At 49.2% G+C, this 16,391-nt stretch overlaps 1 protein-coding gene across 1 annotated transcript; it reads right to left on the reverse strand.

Annotated features, from left to right (window-relative positions):
* Window positions 1-6,846: 6,846 nt before the first annotated feature.
* On the reverse strand, window positions 6,847-15,855 carry LOC146194894 (uncharacterized). Its single transcript, XM_084596662.1, has one exon. It carries the CDS (start codon window positions 15,615-15,617, stop codon window positions 7,836-7,838), a length of 7,782 nt encoding a protein of 2,593 aa, XP_084452788.1. The 5' UTR covers window positions 15,618-15,855; the 3' UTR covers window positions 6,847-7,835.
* Window positions 15,856-16,391: the final 536 nt, after the last annotated feature.

Below are 16,391 nucleotides of genomic sequence, written 5' to 3' on the forward strand. Positions count from 1 at the left end.
TCACAAGAACGTTCCAAAGTGCGATACGATTCCAGTCACCGGCGGGTCACGTACTCTGTAGGTGATTTAGTCTGGCTATGGCGTCCAATTCGGCGCCGTGGCCTACATCAAAAACTCTTGGCCCATTATGACGGCCCATATGTGGTTATCAAACGCCTTAGTGATTTAACTTATGGGATAGCCCGCCTGACAGCATTGGGTCGCCGGTCTGCCAAAACCGAACTGTGTCATGTTGCCCGCTTGAAGCCGTGTCAGCCTCGCACGACTCACGAACACGCCCAGAGGGCTTCGTCTGAGTAGGGGGGAAATGTCACGCTAATGACGACGATGAGGGATGGTGATGGTGAGGCAGAAGAAGAAGACGAAGCGTTGGTGCCTGGGGCTAGTAGGCTTCACCTTATCCCACTGCCATATCACTGTAAATAAACACCCCTTTGCTATTTCATCGTAACAATATTAACATCTATAAATAATCATTTAATTTGAGTGAGTGTTAAAGAACATCTCTGAGATTTTTCCATTATGGGAGTATAGGGGAGACAACCTTGGTCAGGGGGAGCTGCGTCGTTCTGTGCGCCAGCGCCCTCCGTGGATAACTTGGCAAAACCTCCGCGCAGCGCGGCCGCGTCGTCTGCTCCGCGCTGCATTCGAGCGCGTGTTTACGTGCGCACGCGCGGTTGTTGGTCTCCTTCTCCAACCGCATTCTGGCCGCCGTCGTATTACAAGAAGGGACAAAAAATCTACAGTGAATAAATTATGGCGCGCTTTTCCGTACGATTTGTGCGGTAAAAGATTGGGGGGTGGTTTTCGGCCTTTTTTGTTAAAGTATCTCGCACCCCTGTTTGTAACTGGCGGTGCCACAGCAGCCGTCGCGTAACCGAGTCTGCCTCAAAAAAAAAAATAGATATGTCAATCGTTCTATCCTCATACGCGATCCTGCTTCGGGAGCTCAAAACTGCGCATTCGCTAGAGAAGATAACTGAAGTAGGGATTGCACAGAGCAGCTGTAGAACTAAGAAGACAAAGGTTTCCGTGGAGAGTTGTCCCCGTCTGTGCCGAAAGTCGTCAGGCATTTCCTCACTGTTCATCTCGTGGAGAGAGAGAAAACTGCCGCAGAAATGGCATGCCTTGGCTTCTCGCTTATCAGTCAAGTCATTAAGAACCAGTGGTCGTTAAAAGTAAATAGATCACTGATTTAGGACAGCAGCCCCGCCGCAGCGAATTAACATCCTCTGGCCACTGTCGGAAAAAACCAAAGGGTAAGGTGGTGTATTTTGTGCCATTGTAACGAACACGTCAAAAACGCTCCGAAGACAAGCACCACGGCGCCGGTAGCATCACGTGTTGTCGTCATCCTGCTGAAGCGAATGGTTCATCGTAGATGGCAACGTTTAGTTTTGTGACTGTGTCGGGGTGCTGACAAAAACATCTGTCGTCAAATGAGGTTCAGTAGTCGTCCTCCAAGTAAATGGCCTCACTCATCGCTGCGTATACGTGTGTTAATGGGCATCCACGAGAAGAATGTACAGTTCCTTTCCTCTAATTGTGGGGACATAAATTTCGGGGTTTTCGCAATCGCAAAAAGAAAAGTTTACAACCCACTTTTGTAAGCCGAGGAACCGAAAAAAAAAAAAGAACCTCCCCTCCTTGCCCCGCCTTTACTTGGCCTCTAAAGCGCAGGGTTTTCATGCTCGGCTGCCTCGAGTGCTCCGTGCAGCATCTGAGTGCGTGTCTGCGTGCTCGCGGTTGTTTTTCTTCTAGCCGAGTTCTTGTCGTAGTCGAGTACCAAGAAGAAAGGTGCAATATGTATAAATTACGATGCGTTTTAAGGAAACCTCTAATTTTGAAAGCTATTTTTCCGGTGCGAACTTGAAGAAGGGTGAAATGCTGAGGTTTCATGTCTCTGACGTGGAGCAGATAGTGAACGATGACAACGTGCTTTGGAGGCCCGCCCCGTGTCTCAAGTAAATGATTCGCCACGAGAAGGCTGCGCCCTTCACTCTATGAACAGCAAGGAGAGTGGCACTGGGGTTTCCGCAATATTCTTCACTCCTCACACCTTAACGGCACAAGAGTTGCCGCCTCGGGTTCCTCAAAATACCTGCCGCTCGCCTCTCGCCTTCGAGAAGCGAATCTGCGTTAATATTTTTTTATGTCTCAGAGCCTGCCAACAAGCGCTCTTTGAAAACAAAGTTCTCGGCGATCGTTTTTCAGGGCCTGAAGTGGCGCGCAGTGATGACAGTCTATCAGTTTATCATAATTTCTCGCTTTAGAAAGCACCGATAAAAAACACGTTTCCAATCAGCCTTTTTGCCAGCCGGGGAACAGAAAATGAGAAACCTCCCTGGCGAAGAGCGCCGGCTTTGCGCGCATTTCTAAATGACTGTTCCCCCTCCTCCACATTATCTTGCTCAGTGCCCACATGCGGCCGCGCTTTGCATTCTGCGGCTGCGCATAGGTTTTGCCGCTCCTCTCCGTTCCGTCAGAAGCCGAACGTTGGAGTCGCGAAGCAAACTACACCTTGGGTTCCCTTACAGTTAGGAAGAACTCTTCCTCTATACGCATTTTCCATGTCACACTACCAGCTGCCTCAATGGGAGGATAAAGGATCATCGGATGGCATGTGATGCATTGCCTTCTCCAGGAAACCTGCTCACCCTCATGCGGAAAAGATGGAACAGAGAAAGATTCAATGGATCCAATTGTGAAACTTTGCGCGGCCAGGTTCGTGGTCACAACTGTACTGAAAATATCTAAATATAATATGGCAAGAGAGATTATGGAAGCTCTTAAGATGGCTTCGGCCCGGAGGGAGATGAGTAAGTGCGCTTTTGGTAGCCCTCACCAGGATAGAGAGGGTAGATGCTTCTTCGGGGCATCATGAGAAGATAGGCACGTTTTTTCATAGTTAAGTTTGGTCTTGTTTTTCCCTTGAAATTTTTTGCTCCTCTTCAAGTTTTCTTCTTAAAGCTTGTCCATAAGTACAGGATTTTTTTTTTTTTATGTTTCCGTCTTTTTTTTGTGTGTGTCCTGGCAGAATGGGCAAGAAGTGTTTCACTCCACGTTGGAAGACGGGATACAAAGGCTGCACCGAGAAACTGTCTCTCTTTTCCGCGCCGAAAGATGTGAACGCTTAAACCTTTGGCGTCGAGCTATCCCAAGGAAGGATCGCGTCCTTCAAACGAACGTCGCTGTATTGGCTAAATAACTGAGAGAAAGAAGTGGTACCAGGAAAAATATCTCGAGCAAGTAAGTTCACCGATCAAACTGCTGAAGGTCTTCGCGTGACTATTTTGTCCGCATTGGAACTATCAAGGCACCTGCTGAAAGAGTGCGGTTTCAAATACGTCTTAACCTGGAAATTTAACCAAGACGTGGGGTTATCCGACAAGCTGGAGGCCAAAATGACCATCCGTCTATGTCCACATTTCTTCAACTGTACAATATGCTACCAGTCTGTAGTCTGATTAAGCCCCCTATATTCGGGAACTGTCAAGTTGACAACGTGGAATTTCAGCACGGTGTACCTGTCCTAATGGTGAACGACTTGAAACTTGTTTTTGATAACAATGCCAAGTCTGAAGGACACGTTCAGCTGCTGAAAAAGAAGCTAGATATGCTGTTTGCTGTTGAGGCTGAGGTTGACCATGTGTTAGACAAGTTGTATTAGGTACCAGCAGCTGTCGACTGAATAATTTATTATTTAGTTGGCTTTATATGCCGCAAGTACCAAGAATACAACGGGTACGAAGTGCCGGAAGGATTATTCACTTGCTCCATGCCACTGAGATGGAAGCTCAAAAACATGCGGCTCTGAGAAATGCCTATGAATTGACGCTGAACAACATGCTTGACAACTACAAGTTTCAGTTCTCCGGTTCCGACCATAAAGAGGAAGTTATGGCTGCCGTGCCACACAATTATGTAGCCATGAGAAGGAGGCAATTTTTTTAAACGCCAAAAAGCTGATGCGAAAAATAAGACACAAGAGCTGCATATGTTCTCCGAGCTTCAGTAGGTGAAAACGTGGCTACTATTTTGCTCTTTAAATGGCGGGAGTCATAAATACCATGGTGTGCGGGAAATTTGCGCTGGTGTCCCTGTTTGTTTATGCATAAAAATATTTGTTGTAAAATTCATATTAACTGCCAGTTCTGCGTACATGTCAAATAAATGGCAAGTCGCACAACACCTTTGTGGTTTTACTGCTTATGTTTTTTAGGGGACCCCAGTTTATGTGTTTAAATGCGTAGCCTTTAAAAAACCAGGCAAAGGAAATTGTTTTCCACCTCCTCATTGTGTACCTGCAAGCCTGTGCAGTTTGTCTGTAGACGGAATGCTTTTTCTTGCGTTGTGCATGGTTTTGCTTTCCCGTCTAGCTAAGGCAGGTGCGTCATTATCATTTTTTTTTTTTTGTGTCCGTATCTGCTTTCATTCAGCGTCTACGTTTAAAACCTGAGCCCCCTTTGCATGTATCGCCATCTGTCGAGGACAGCGCGACGTATACACAACTGTTTGGCGCCTGTGCAGCCTTCGTCCTGCCACCCAGGTCCTGACGTTTCTTTTTTTTTTTTTTTTCGGATATATGAACAGCCAGTTTGCAGCGTATACATCCCCAATGTGGACAAGTGTCTTCTGTCGTGTAGTTGACGAACTGTGCAAGACGAGCAATGGTGAATTTCGTGTGACCAACTAGCCCTCACGCAAGTTTAGCTATACTGCTATGAAGCGGGCTATATTTTTCTTTCTCTCTGCTGTTTTCTTTATGTGTTTTTTTTTTTGTACTAAGGCGCTCGCTGTTCTGTCGATTTCTGCCTTTTTGTTTTCCTATTAACATTTCATGCGTTAGTGGGGCTCATTCTGGAGAGTAGTGACTGAGTAGTAATACATTACGAAGTGTGGTATCATTTCTTTATTTTTTTACTTATATTATAGCGATTGCGCTGATCTTTGTGCAGAACAAATCAGCCCTTTCTAGGTGAAGGAAACAGTAGAAGGGAAGCCAAAATATGCTCAGATCTTTCTAGAGCACACGCGTTTTGTCCTTTTGGCAGTTCGAGCTTTTTACCGCTTAGTGTTGCTGCTTTTTCCCAAGAGCGTCAGTTTCACACATTCAAAGCATTGTGCTCATACAGGTTCATTTATTAAATCGAACCTTTCGATCGCTTCGCTTATATTTTGGCGTTCGGTTAGAGATGGTTTATGCTCTCTAATGTCCCGAATGATTCAGGCTATGAGAGACGCTGTAGTGGAGGGCGCCGGAAATTTTGACCATGTGGAGTTTTTTAACGTGCGCTGACATCGCATAGTGCACGGTCGCCTAGCTTTTCGTCTTGAACGAAGAGCGGCCGCACGCCCGCACCGAATGGAATGCGTTCTGGCAGAGAGTGACGCTAATGTATATGATACTTTTTTATCACAGGGCAGAATGACCTTCGAGGGTTTAAGGAGAAAAGATTCGTTTTATCGGGCAGTAAATAAGACGACCAGATAAACCGTTACAAGGATTACCTGTGAGCCCGCGAGGCCGCACGATGTGGCAACTAATAGAAGCTTTTCGTCTTCCATTCATTCATTCATTCATAAACTTTTATTCATGAGGATGACCTGAGGCATAGAGGGTAAGGGGGGGGGGGGGGGATTAGGTGAAGTTGAGGGCGCCAGATTCGCCAAGCGCAAGCTTAGTGCCCTGCTAGACTTCACGTCGGAGTCGTCTTCCATTGTAGACCTGGCAGCGCGGTACTTCTTCCGGACACTAGATGGCGCAAGCATGCCAGCGGCTTCTCGCCGTCTTCGTCAAGGCCGCCCTGTGCCAAAGGGCCATTTTTTATGTACCCTTTATTGCTGTCTATGTCTTATACGGAGGACAACTACAGGCATTCTAACTCGCAGTTTATTGCTGTCTGTGCCTCGTACGGAACAGAACTAAAGGAATTTTAATTCTCAGCTGCAGTGCAAACCACAAAAAGGCCACTGATATCACTGTTGAGCTAAACGCGCCCTCTGAATTTGGGAGAACGGAAGAAGACGCGAGAGGGTAGTCATGTGCGCCATTTGTATCTTGGGTCTACTCCTCGATAGCTATCTTCATGCATATGGGACCTGCACATCGCATCGTGAGGTAAAGTGAGCACAATAATTTTATGCATTCAGCATACTGAAAGGCTTATTCAAGATCAAATTCTTAGTGCGAGGAGGTGTACTTTCAGAAGGATTCATGCGAATGGTACGCCGTCTTTTCCGTTGAAATACACGTCACATTTTCAAGGAGAGTAAAGCTTTTTTCACCCCTGACATTGTGAAAATACTTTTATAGTTCAATGGCCGTATGCAATAGAAGTACGCCAGAAAGCATATATTATGTTGCTTGCATTCTGTCCATGTAGGATACGGCAAAAAGGAAGAAATCGAAATTCTCAGACTCTTCGTTACAGTCGGCGCCAAATTCAGCTGCTTCTATTTCTTAGCTGCTGCTTCTTGCTAATGCTAGCGCCTTGAAGAGAAGGCTACTACATTTTTAGTAGAATATGCCGGACTCCTGACTATCTTCATAACTCCTATTTTTAGGCAGGCGACTAGGCTCAGTTATTTCACCTGAAATTATGATGCGTTGGCGATGGCCAAGCGATTTTAATTAGTTTATACCTCTAGCAATACGAACGAAACAAACTTAAGCAAAAAAGGTTCTAGGAAAGGGGCAAATATTTTCGTTTGCTATTCTTGGTGCAATGAAAGGTGAACGTGTCGATATTTCGCTTGAGTGTTAGGTAGAATTGATGCCAACAGTTTCTATTGAAAACAACTTTATTTCATAACATAGATCACAACCATTCGTGACGTGACGTTGACAGCATTCACACATAATTAACATTCTTGTTTGACAACGCTCAGAACGTTTAAAAGAACGTGCACTCGACAAACTTCTTCAAGAAAACATTGAAGGTGACGATACGATTGTATAGGGAAACGGGTGAAACAGCAGCACTTCCCCCCCCCCCCCCCAACCCTTCACGCGAAAAGTTTTATTTTTCTTATTTTTTTTTTTTTACTTTTGCACGACGATCGTTAGAGAAGACGTTGAACTTGCCTGCGGCATTAAAATGTGATGGTCGGGAACTCTGTCATTAGCTTATGCATGGCAGTTGACTTTGTGCAGTATCTGCCGCGTTACTCCGATCGCTACGTGGCTGCTTTTCCCTTCGTGACAACAAGGGGATTTCTTTTATGTGTCATAACTTATGGAGGTGTGTTATGACGCGACACCACACCAGAAAAGACCTTAAATGAAGAGCGCGCTTATCGCTTTTCAAAAAACCATCAAGCAAGATGTGTCAAGCTTTACAAATGCATCTCCTTAGTTAATTCGTTGACAAGCCGTATAGAAAAGAAATTTTTTGAATGTTGAACTGCCGGATTATTGCTTTCGCTTGTGCAGTTCTGGATGCTTACGGTAATATACATTGGATGTGGACATCTCTTCATATTCGTTGCCACAATATCCGAATCGAAATTTCCGCGGGATGCTACAGTGCAGTTGTGGTTTCTTGAGCTTGGTGCTTTCGGCGTGTAACATTTTTTTCGCTCTATGCCATTCAGAGAAACAGCACATTAAAAACAAATGGTGCTTGAGTTCTCAGCGGTTCCATGTCTACCAGACGTTTCGCACAGGATAAATTGTGCAGTTGGGCGCAGACTGTAGGAACCGTTGCTCAAGCTTCGTTCTCGCACTGTTCCTTCAGCAAATAAGCCCGACTGTTACCGTCGAGGTTGTTAAAGGCAGGGTGGAGCCAAGACGGAATTTTAAATACATTAAACCTAGCACTCGACACAAGGCTCTAACCGATGCTCAGACCAAGTGGTTGTCGAAACGGGCTCACGCCACCCGCTATCTTGGCTGCACCTTGGCTAAGCTGATGGGGAGATGCCGCTACGTACACCGGCGGCTGATACCCGAAAACGGGCCTCCTCTCGAGCAGGGTCACGGGTGGGCGCTGATACACTATTGGCGCGAAGCGCTGGGCTCCAGTGTTAGATGAGGTACCTTGCTGCAAAACGGAGCTTCCTCTGGCGAAGTAAATTCGATGTGACGCCCCCTGAGTAGCTCCTTGCGTCCTCGAGCCCAACTGTGCTAGGGTGATTTGTCCATTCGGTAGGGCGTACACGGTCTGGTACTGCTGCTGAGGGTACTGTTTTAGGTGACCTGTGACTCCTGCAGCGCCCGGGTAATACTGAATCTGTGGCGGTGCCTGTGGTGCAGAGGCGTAAACAATAGGAACTTGGAAGTTGAGCGAAGGCTCTTGGCCTCTCGGGTAAGGTTGGTGTACTGGAAGCTGTGATAAGTATCCCCCCTGCGCTTGATGAGCCTGCGTGGTTCCCCGTGGAGCGTAAGAAGTAACTTGCACAACTTGCTGCTGTTGCTGCGGGACTTGTACGGCCGCCTGCGCTTGCTGGGGCTGCGATCGTGCTTGCGGCACGTAGGAAGTCACTTGGACGACCTGCTGCTGCTGAGCTTGTGCAAGGCCCTGCCGGACAAAGGCTTGCGTGCCCGGAACGGGCTGACCTTGAACGGGCTGACCTTGAACGGTGTTGGCGGCAGAGGGCGCAGTCTGCTGTTTGGTGGAAGGAACAGCTCCTGGTTGTCTAGGACTGACAGAGGCGGCATTGGTTCCCACACGAGTACCCTGGACAGTAGTTTGGACTACCGCTTGGTTGGGAGAATGGTAGCCGGGTTTTGCGACGGACGTGACTTTAAGGACTTGCCCATCTCGTGTTGTCGGCACGTATGAAGTGGCTGTGACGCCTGGCCTGCCCGGTAAAGAAGCGGATGCAACTGGTACGTACGTGCTGACCTTATATACGCCTTGTGTTCCTTGTTGAGGAGCTGCTGGACTCTCCGAAACCAGTGTTTGGGGTTGGTAGGGTATGGGACCCGTTGCTGGGCTTAGAATGACTTGTCTGACGACAGCGTGTTGGCCGGCCGGAGTATAATAGGCTGGAGAAGCCGGTTTCTTTCCCGAAGCTGTCGGGTTAGTGGGAACTGCTTTCTGAGCTTGAACCCGTGCTGGCCTTGGCGTTTGCGGAATCTGCAGAAGAGTTTCTGAAGCGCTGCCGGGTGCTTTCGATGATGCGCTTGGTTTGCCAGAGGATGAGGGCTTTTGCGGCGGCAACACTATGTCAGCAGGAATCATCTGTTTAAATACCTTGTCTATATGTGGAAAAGGGATATCTTCTTGAACTACTTTATCGTGTCTAATACTTAGGAAGAATGGGGAGGCGGGTAGCGGAGGTTGCTTCAAACCATTCTGCTTCTGCGGAACTGGAGGAGAGAAGTAGATTCGTGTATGGGCTTGCCCAATGTGTGGCTTCTGTACCGGTTGAAACTGGGGTTGGCTGAGCGGCCTTGGTTGCTGAGTGCTAGGAACGGTCCTTGGCTGTGTGTTAATCTGAGGAGAAAGGAAAGCTGAGGGGACCTTTGGTCGGTTTGGAGCTCGAAGGGGTACGTTTGGCGCAGCACCGAAGCTTTGAGCTTGAACGGACGCTCTTGGAGCTTGTCCGTTAGCCCCAGTAGCTTTAGTGGCCTGGTAGACTACACGTTGTGGTGATACTGGCTTAGGGGCACCAGCGCTCTGACGCTGCACGACTTGATCTGAGGTTGGAACTTGCTGCTGAGCTCTTACAACAGCATACTGCGGACGTTTGGGTGCCGGAGGCTTTACTGCGGCCACTGGTTTTGCTTCCGGCGGGAGTGGAACTGACAATGGAGCACCTTGAGAGCCCGTGAAAGCGTTTCCAGGGTGTCCCTGTATTGGCGGTATATAAGCAACTTGCAGCCCCAAGGGCAGGATGTAGCCAGGCTGTGTTGGTTGCTCTTGGGCGGTTACGCTTGACGGCCGTTGCGCCTGACCGCTTTGTTGCTGAACAGGAATGCGACCATCGAGTGCTGGTCGATTCGCGGCTGTAGGCCTACCAGCAGTAAGAGGTTTCTGTCGGTTTTGAGGAAACTGTGCAGCATGAGCACCTTGTGTTTGAGCCTTCAGTCCAAGTGTTTCTCGCTGAGATGTTGGCGCAGCTGGTTTCTGCAATCTTACCGGTTGGTAACTGGACACTTGTAGTCCGAGTGGTTGGGCATATCCCACTTGCGGCTGACCTTGCTGAGCTGGTTGTTGCTTCGGCTCATTAGGAATGATGAAGGGCTGAACCTGAAGGCCAAGGGGTTGCAAGTATGCTGGCTGCGGAACATAAGAAGGAGATACGCGTGGTCGGCTGGTTGTGGAAATCGGGAACTTGGTATAAGACGGAGATGCAGGAGCTTGCGGGCTCGTTGGAGCCTTTGGTGCAGCAGTGATTGTTGCAATTGGTGGAATGCTTCCAGCGCTTGGCTGTTGAGCGAGAGGTCTTGATGGGTACGAACTTGACGGGTTATGTTGTTGCCTTGGCGGAGTGCTTTCCGAAGGTGCAAACGCGGACGGAAGTCTATCTCCATTTGCAGATAGCTGAGAACCACCGAGAGATGGAACTGAAAGCTCAACGCTTCCTGGCCCTTGCTGTGCGTATCCGGCAGCACTGCCTGATTGCGATCGCACCGTTGTCTGCGTCTGAAGGTTATGGGCCTGAGCAGTGGACGAGACCACTGCGCTTTGTTGACTAGGTACAGTTATAGTCATTCCTGCTGTGGACGGGGCATTACTAGGTGGCCGCGTCACGGTTGGTGATGCCTTGGTTGGCGAAGCACTACTTTGTGAAACGTGAACGTGCTGTTGTGTAGGTCTATAAGTTTGTCCTTGTGCTTGGTTGGGAGCGTTGGGAATGAGATAGCTCGGAGGAATGTCCACTTCTGGTCGCTTAGCTAATGTGAACTGTGAACCTTGGGGCACTTGAGGCACTTGAGGCGGCTCAGTTTGCGCAGTTATCAGTGAAGAGCCTGTACTGCTTGTCGGAGTAGCACTATGTGCCGGATGAACATTCTTTTCAGCATGAGTTGGAGCTTTCACTTCCGGAACATTGCTCTGTTCTTTTCCAGGCAGTCCCTCCAAGAACACTGCAACCGGCTTAGCAGGCGGTTCCGGAAGGGGTGGATATAACATCTTCTTTGTGGTTGGCAGGGTGGTCGTCTGAGCAGGCTTGGGCGCCGGTGTGGTTGGAATTCTCGAAATATCAACTTCGGGAGTTGACGGCAAGAATTCTTCACTTTGCGATGCTGGACTTGAAGGCTGGCTAGAACTCGTTGTTGCGAACGGATCCGTTGGTGCTTCGGTAAGCGCAAGTGTTGTTGGCCCTTTAGTTGTATGATGTGGGTGATAACGAGTCGGATAAAAATTCACACCTATATCGACACCTTCAGAGACTGATTTGCTTAAGTCGTTAGGAGATTCGGAAGCCGAATTGGTTGAGACAGCTGTTTTCCCGCCGTAAGCAGGTGTTGAGGCCAAAGTGGACAAGGCAGGAACAGCAGTGTTTGTGGGTGTTTCTGTCTGCTCAGTGTCTTCTTTATCCAGTGCCGCCGGCTCTTCATAATATTGACTGGTCGAGATGTCTGCCTTAGCGGGAATTTCTGAACGCTGTTGAGCTTTTTGTGCGCCGGCATTGTCAGCGCTCTGTCCATGATCTTCCTGCAGTAATCGCTGGTCGTACGACTCTGCTTGGGATGGGCGATTTCTAGGGAGCATGGGTGGTTCTGAGCCGGACTCGGAAGTGGCTGGCAGATCAGGTTCATCGCTAAGTGGTTCATCATCATAATCTACACTTGAAACAGAATTTCTTTCATCTTCTGTTGAAGGCAGTGTCACTTCAGCAACAAGCGGTGATTTCGTACGGTAGGTGGCGGACGCAGGAGCGATCTCGGTAATGTAGGCTTCGTGAGTTGTCTCGTAGGCTGCTTCAGGAATTCTAGTACTAGCGAACACTGGCGTGTACGCGTAGCGAACGTCATTGGAATCAGTTACAGGAGGTCTCGTTGCTGCAGGAAGCTTGGGCCTCTTTGTCCTTCTAGGCTTTGCAGGGCGTCTGTGCGGTCGCTCAGCGATGACGGGCTGATCAGTATTAAACGACTGTTGCGTCGTTGGCCTACCAGATGTCTGTGGAACACGAGCGCCGATTCGCGCTCCAAACGGCGATGTTACAGGTTGCCCGGGGCTCGTCGCTTCAATACCTTCTGTGCTAGGCGTCGCCGTCATATCCTGTGGTGGCCGAGGCGTCGTCGTGGTGCGACGATGACCACCTCTGCTGCCTGGCTTGCGTCTTCGGCCAGCGTTCCTTCCTGGAAGCTTTCCGCCAGGTATGACTCGGCGATCAGCCGACACAGGTCGGGGAAAATGAGGTCGCCTGAACTGAATGCCTAGACCTTCAACTACTCGTACTCCCGTGTCTTCTTTGTCCTCGGCGTGGACTTTATTTCCAACGCTTAATGTTGTGGAAAGAAGCGGTGCCTGAGTGGTTGTTGGTGGTGTGACTTCGACGCCTTCATTGTGCACCCTATCCACTGGCTTGAATCTTCTCTGTGCAACTGTAGCAGCAAAACTGGGGGGTCTCGCGACGTTGAACAGCGGTCTCTTCGCACCTCCCAATGGTTTGATTTGTGGCCTTCGGGGCAGTTCAACTGGGGGAAGCGTACCAATTTCCTTGATTGTAGTACTAGGTGTGGTTATACGTTGTGTAGTGCTTGGAGCAGCTGTGGTAGTGATTTCTGTGACGATAGGCACAGTAGCAACGTCAGGATTTTCAGTCGTATGTGGCACCTCAGTTGTCGAGCCCGTGGGAAAAAGCGTGCTTCCTACCGTAGTTTCCGTCGTCATATCTACACTTGTAGACGGTGTTGAGGCTTCTGTTGGTGAGCTGAGTGGCGCAGCAGTGCTGTCACGGACAGTCGGCCCAATGGCGGCGCTCGTAGTAGATGTGGACGAGGGCGTGCGAGTAGAAGGACCGTTATTGACAAAACCGCCCTGTGATGCAACTGTGCCTTGCGCCAAACTTTCCCCAGATGTGACCAATGGTGCCTGAGTAGACGAGCCATGGGACAAAGGTTGACCTTCAAATAAGGATTGATCCACTGCAACACTTGTGCTGGTTTCCGTCGACGGAATTTCTGGAGCAAGGGCACCAAGGGCAGGCGAGCTTTCATTCAATGATTGTACCGCGACTGCTTCAGTGAACGCCAATGAAGTTTCAGTGGAAACATCTAAAAGACCAGGTGCGCTCTTCTCCAGATGAGGTTGTGCTGTACTGCTCTCTGAAATAGCAGCAAGGAATGGTGCTTCAGTAGCAGGACTCACAGTCGGAGCCTCACTTCCCATCTCTGTTGCCTCTGTAGCATTAGTCGTGCTTGTTGGAGGCAGTGTTTCAGTAAGTAGTCCCTGAGATGACAATGATTCGTTGTTCATGTTCTCTGGTTTCATATCTCCTGCGTCGTGATTGGCATCTTTAGCAGCAGTGGAGACCTCAGTAATTGGCGTAGACGTTGTTTCAAAATTAACTACTTCAGGTGGCGACGGAGTAGCTGGCGCACTGTCTTCGGTACCAACGCCTTCGACGACTTGGATCATCTTCTGCGGCATGCTATCGCCTTTCTCTGCGCTGGACACATTGCCCAAAGAGGAAATGCTGCTCTTTTTAGGATCGAGCGCTGGCTGGGAAGCTATCTGTATTTCTCTAACTGTAGCGTAGCCAAGAGCCGGCAGCGTAGCCGTAGAAGGTCCGACGGGAGAGATACTCACACTTGATGTAGGAAGTGGTGTGTATTTTGCAGTTACCTTCAGCACCTCGTCTCCACGATCAGATAACGGACTTTGTACTTTGGACGTCTCGTTGGAGCTCATCATGTCATTGACAACAGCCGCAATACTTTTCTCCGATGGCTCGTCTAATTTTCTCTCAGGAGGCTCCGGGGTATCGGCGCCCCCCAATTCCCTATCGTCCTGCTGATCAGATGCTGCTTGCGCCGATGGCGTAGTAACATCTCCGCTTATCGCGGTAATAGAGGATATAGGGCTATCATCAGTCGTTTCGATCTTTGCGGATGAAACCGTAGATGTTTCTGTTGTGGGCTGAGGTGTAGAAGATGTGGTGGGTTTTCCATTTTCATCTACATTGAATGTCAACTTCGTGCCGATAACATATCCAATCCCGGTGCCGTGAGACCCGTTGCTAGTCTGGCTGTCAGTGCCTTTGAGGGCCTTCTCTCCTGCGTTAAGCGTTAACTGCTGCCCAGGGTCATTTACAACTGATTGGTTAGCAGGTGCATCATTTTGAACGCCGATAGCTACGCTGTCGGGTACAGCAGCCCCACCTACTCCGGTAATGACGCTGGCTTGAATTCTTTTATCAGTATCTTGCAAAGTGCTTGTAGGATCAGAAGCTTCTCCAAAGACAACAGGCCTCCCATGTGGGCTTTTATCAGAGGTAGAACTGGTGTCATTGTTTTCGCAGTCATCTTTAGTCTTCGCACCTCCAGCACTGTTTACGGAAGGAAGCCCCGTTTCATTTTGAACAGGCTTTAAGGAATCATTACCAGCCTCTGGCAATTTAGGCGCCTCATTTGGCGCCTCTTTGTCATCGGAAGGTGTTTCTGAGGAAGTAGCAATGCCACTAACGTCTATTGGCATGTCCGAGCTTCCGCCCTCGACAACCACCGTTTTTGTACTGTCAGTGATAGTAGTGGAAGGTTTTGAACGAGATGGCACGCTGCTCACACGGTCCCCTGGCGTCCTGACAATTCCGCTCACGTCAATCGGCGTTTGCGTGTCAGTTACATTAATACTAATGCCCGGAAATCCAGCTTTTCCCATACTTCCAGCCGCTGACCCTTCAAGATCGGTGACAGCTAACTTTTTCTCTTTTTCAGTACTCAGAGAATCCGTACCAGCCACAAATGATGTCGATGCATCATCTTCAACGCTTGGAGTTGTATCTGTTTCTTGCTTTCCTGTCATGGGGCTAGCGAGAGAGGAAGCCGGATTGTAGCTTCCAAGGTCATTCGAGTTCTTTTCAGGTTCTTCGGCGGCTGCGCTCTGACCTGCAGACTTTGAAGACGAATTTGTTTCGCTGTCGTTCGCTGACTGTGCAGCGGAAACAGTGGCGTTTGTCTCATTTGTAACCGATGGCGGAACAACTGGGGGTGTTTCGGCGACAAATCCAGCCGTGTCGACTGGGAAGGAACCTTGGCCGAAGACACTGCCTGAAGCATCGTGGCTACCACTGACACTATAAGGATAATAAAGTCCAGGGTCAAGAGGAATTGCGTATCCAGGGATGCTGGTTCCTTGTACTGCATCCGGGTGGAATATTTGGGAGCCTGGAAGTGCACCATTTGCTGGTTGGGAAGAAAGTCCACTTTCCGGAAGCAGTGGCTGACCGCGCTCATTGATGCTTGGCGCTGGATGCTTCAAAACTGTTGCGACATTCTGCCGAAGCAACGTCGGAGCATTATGCTGACTGTTTAGACTGGCGTTGACGCCACCACCACTTGTAGAAGTAAGGGCTTCTTCCTGCCCAGATATATTTTCTCTCACAGTGGGAAATTCTTGTGAAGAGATTGCTTTTACTGTAGCGTCCTGTTTACTTGCGCGCTGTTTCAGTAAAATGAGTATTTCCCTTTCAGCAGCCTCACGACTGATCCCGTTCATAACTGGCTGTTCGCGGCCCTGATTTGGCAGGCTTGAAACAGTTTCCACGGGAGCAATGGCTTCTTTCAATCCCTCTTGTCCTTGCGGAATACCTGATTGACCTTCTTGGCTACTAACTCTCTCCGATTGAACATTGCTGATCGATTTATCTAGTTCTGCTTCAGTGCCTGAGACGTCATCCGTGGGGTCTTCAGGTGACTTACCAGCGCTAACGTCTTCAGTCGTTGCGTTAGTAGCACTGCCCGTATTATCCTGACTAGAGTCGGCATGCAATGTTCTCGACTCACTGTTGGTATGCGGCTCTTCGTCGTCGTCATTTCCCACCGGCACTTCCGTTATGGTAGCGGCAATGGGTTTTCCAACAAGCAGAATATCATCTTGTGAGCTCGTGGAATCAAACGGCAGCGTAACCTGCGGTGCATCATCAGAACCGCGTTCGACGTTAACTGGGGCAGAAGAAGCGCCGGCATTCTGATCTTTAGTCCCAGGACTATCTTGCCCAGTTTCGGCAGCACTCCCAGCAGAAACAGATGCACCTTTCACGGGCAAAGGAGATGATTGGCTGAGACCTTCTTGAGTGGGACTGTTTGCCTGAGCTAATTCAACGGGCTGTGTAGCTTGACCAACACCGCTGCTAAGCGCTGGCCCCGCGGCAGGAGACAGCTGTATAGTACTTCGTTCGTCCAGATTCTGACCCAGTGTTTCTACGCGTACAGCAGCGTCTTCTACGCTTTCACTGCTGGGAATAGCAGCAGTATTTCCTTGCACGGCACC

The sequence above is a fragment of the Amblyomma maculatum genome, chromosome 3, assembly GCF_055883805.1.
Source record: "Amblyomma maculatum isolate TAMU_Amacu chromosome 3, ASM5588380v1, whole genome shotgun sequence".
Classification (NCBI taxonomy): Eukaryota; Metazoa; Arthropoda; class Arachnida; order Ixodida; family Ixodidae; genus Amblyomma; species Amblyomma maculatum.

Coding starts and splice junctions, on each gene's coding strand:
- LOC146194894 (XM_084596662.1), bottom strand. CDS start 15,617: ATGAACGGGATCAGTCGTGAGGCTGCTGAAAGGGAAATACTCATTTTA.